This window comes from Ostrea edulis, chromosome 4, assembly GCF_947568905.1.
Source record: "Ostrea edulis chromosome 4, xbOstEdul1.1, whole genome shotgun sequence".
NCBI lineage: Eukaryota > Metazoa > Mollusca > Bivalvia > Ostreida > Ostreidae > Ostrea > Ostrea edulis.
In genome coordinates this window covers 32,938,971-32,941,470 of record NC_079167.1, presented here as the reverse complement: position 1 = coordinate 32,941,470, position 2,500 = coordinate 32,938,971, and the positions used below count along the sequence as shown (strand labels likewise).

Genomic DNA, 2,500 nt, shown 5'->3' with positions numbered 1-2,500 from the left:
TGCATGTTATTGTTTAAATTAGATAACTAGCAGACGTCAGATACCGCGATGTTCCAAAAATATTATCAATGTTTTGAGAAAGGAAATGTTGACACATTATTTTCAGTTGACAAATAGTACTTTCAATTTCAAGATGCAAAATAATATACATTGCATCAAGATTTATAATCATATAATTACCTGGCAACATACACAAATAAAGTGATTAGCTTACCTTCTTATTAATAAGCTTATTGAACTTTAAAATCGAAAGTCTTGTGTCAAAAGGAAATCAAAACTCGAAGTCAGATTGTTTTTTATTATTCTGTATTGTTAACCTGCTTAAATATTCAGTCCTAATTATTATCAAATGACTTGAAATTAAGAGAAATATTTCATCCATGATCTTGAAAATTAATGGAGTTCTTCCTCTTTCATTATGAAAGTAGTACGCAAACTGTGATCATCAGTTTTATGGTTCTCTTTGAATCTTGCCCATGAGATTACACAAACATGTACACACATACACAAATTGGTTAATCCCCCCCCCCCCCCCCTAACAACTAGTTGTGCGAGGGGATAACAGACTCACATTCTACTCAGTATAAGGACACTCTACAAACAATGCCCTGCTTACTTTCGAAAATTCCTCCTTATATTACCTTGTGAAATTTTCAATCCCTAGCACAGCCCTACCCTTGTCCGGGAGACATGATAAACAAATCTATACAACACATGGATGCTCGCATAACACTGATAAACTGCATCTTTGCCGTTTGAATTGAATCATTACCTAAAGATACTCCTATATTCATTTAATAATTTATAAATTGTCCAACTCTAGAATTAAAAAAAAAATTTCCCTAACACATATCTTTTTTTAGCCCCTGGGGCCATAATTAGAATCCTTTGTATCATAGGTAGACAACACATACACTGAACGTGGTGGTGGGCAGTCGGACCAAAAACCATCATCGATTATCGGCAATAATCGGACACATGTAATCGATTATAATCGGAATTGACATTTAAGGTATCCGATCCATAAAAGCATTTATTTTCACAAAAAGTCAATATCTGTAGCACTAAATCATTTGTGAAAACAAAATGCCTGATTTTTAGTTAGATAAAGATGGCAGAGAGAGTAGATGATGCCACATCTATTTATAGTGAATTAGATTTTTTTGTCATAGTTATTTCCCCTTGCAGAAATGTATAATTTAAAAAAAAAAAATTTCAGAATTTGTATGGTGACCTTTACATTTCTTCCCATATTTTGAAAAACCATGGAATCTTTTCACCATGAGCTTTCTTTGGAAATCATTCTAATTGACTTTATATGTCAGAAATGTGTTTTTCTCATAGGGATTAATGTTAATCTCTATAACAGATATTTCTTATATGTCTTGTCAATTTTGAAAATTCTTTTGGTGAATCACTGTGTATGTTAATCATCTTTCATTTTATACCAAATTTTGCATTACATAACAATTATTGGGAAAAAAATTAGGGGTTTTATGGATCAGATACCTTAAGTGTTTCCCCTCATAATACATAACAGAATCATTAAATGTATGGAAACAACATGTCTCATTTGTTCACAGTTGAATAAATCAGAATATCAATATATCAAGTCATGGAATTTATCTATAATCTCAATGATATCAGAGATAGACTCCTTTATTTGAATGTTGTTGTTGTTACCGTCCTTCACATCTCCCGCCATTTTGTTTGTTTATTTTTGATTGGGTTTGACATACAGAAAATAAAATTTGAACAAAGTTGAAGTGATTTCCGGATTTTGTTTGGTCAACGATATCGGCGACTTTTATTTTGTAATCGATTAGTAGCATCGTAGGTCTCTGAACGACCGACAATCGATCATCGGCGACAATTGTTTCATCACTATTTTTAACTGACTCCATCATATTTCTACAGCATCTTCGTTCAGATGGGGGTACATTTCACTTTAGACAACTTAATTAAGTCCCCTTTTACTTGAGAGTGTTTTATGTCAAGTTTGATTGAAAATGTACCCTTAATTTCTAAGGAAACAATCAGAACTAAAAATGTAACAGAGATGACCAGGTATGATGTGTTTGTGGACATTGATTTACCTGTAGTAAGCCTTTTGATGTGTTTGTGGACATTGATTTACCTGTAGTAAGCCTTTTGATGTGTTTGTGGACATTGATTTACCTGTAGTAAGCCTTTTGATGTGTTTGTGGACATTGATTTACCTGTAGTAAGCCTTTTTGCTGGTCAGGATTTCTGGTGACACGTACTGTGCTGTACCAACAAAAGAATTCGTTCTGCCACTCACTGGTGCTTCTGCCAGAAAAAGAATACATTAAAAGATGATCACATGATCCAATTATAAGTGAATGTATTCAAGATATAAAAAAAACTTGAATGTGTGTTACTAACCCTCTTCTTCTTTGGTGTCTTTCAGGATTTTAGCACTGCCAAAATCTGTGATCTGTATATGCATTTCATCATTCAGGAGAATGTTTTCTGGTTT

General features: G+C 33.0%; 1 protein-coding gene across 4 annotated transcripts in view; it reads right to left on the bottom strand.

Annotated features, from left to right (window-relative positions):
- Positions 1-2,500, bottom strand: part of LOC125671173 (3-phosphoinositide-dependent protein kinase 1-like) — a 29,252-nt gene that overhangs the window by 12,830 nt on the left and 13,922 nt on the right. For all 4 annotated transcript variants that reach the window (XM_048906702.2, XM_048906703.2, XM_048906705.2 and 1 more), the window contains exons 6-7: positions 2,407-2,500; positions 2,220-2,310 (exon numbers count right to left, since the gene is read on the bottom strand). The exon at positions 2,407-2,500 is cut by the window's right edge and continues 7 nt beyond it. In XM_048906702.2, the coding sequence (XP_048762659.1) occupies positions 2,220-2,310; positions 2,407-2,500 (185 nt within the window). The remainder of the gene's footprint in view (positions 1-2,219; positions 2,311-2,406) is intronic.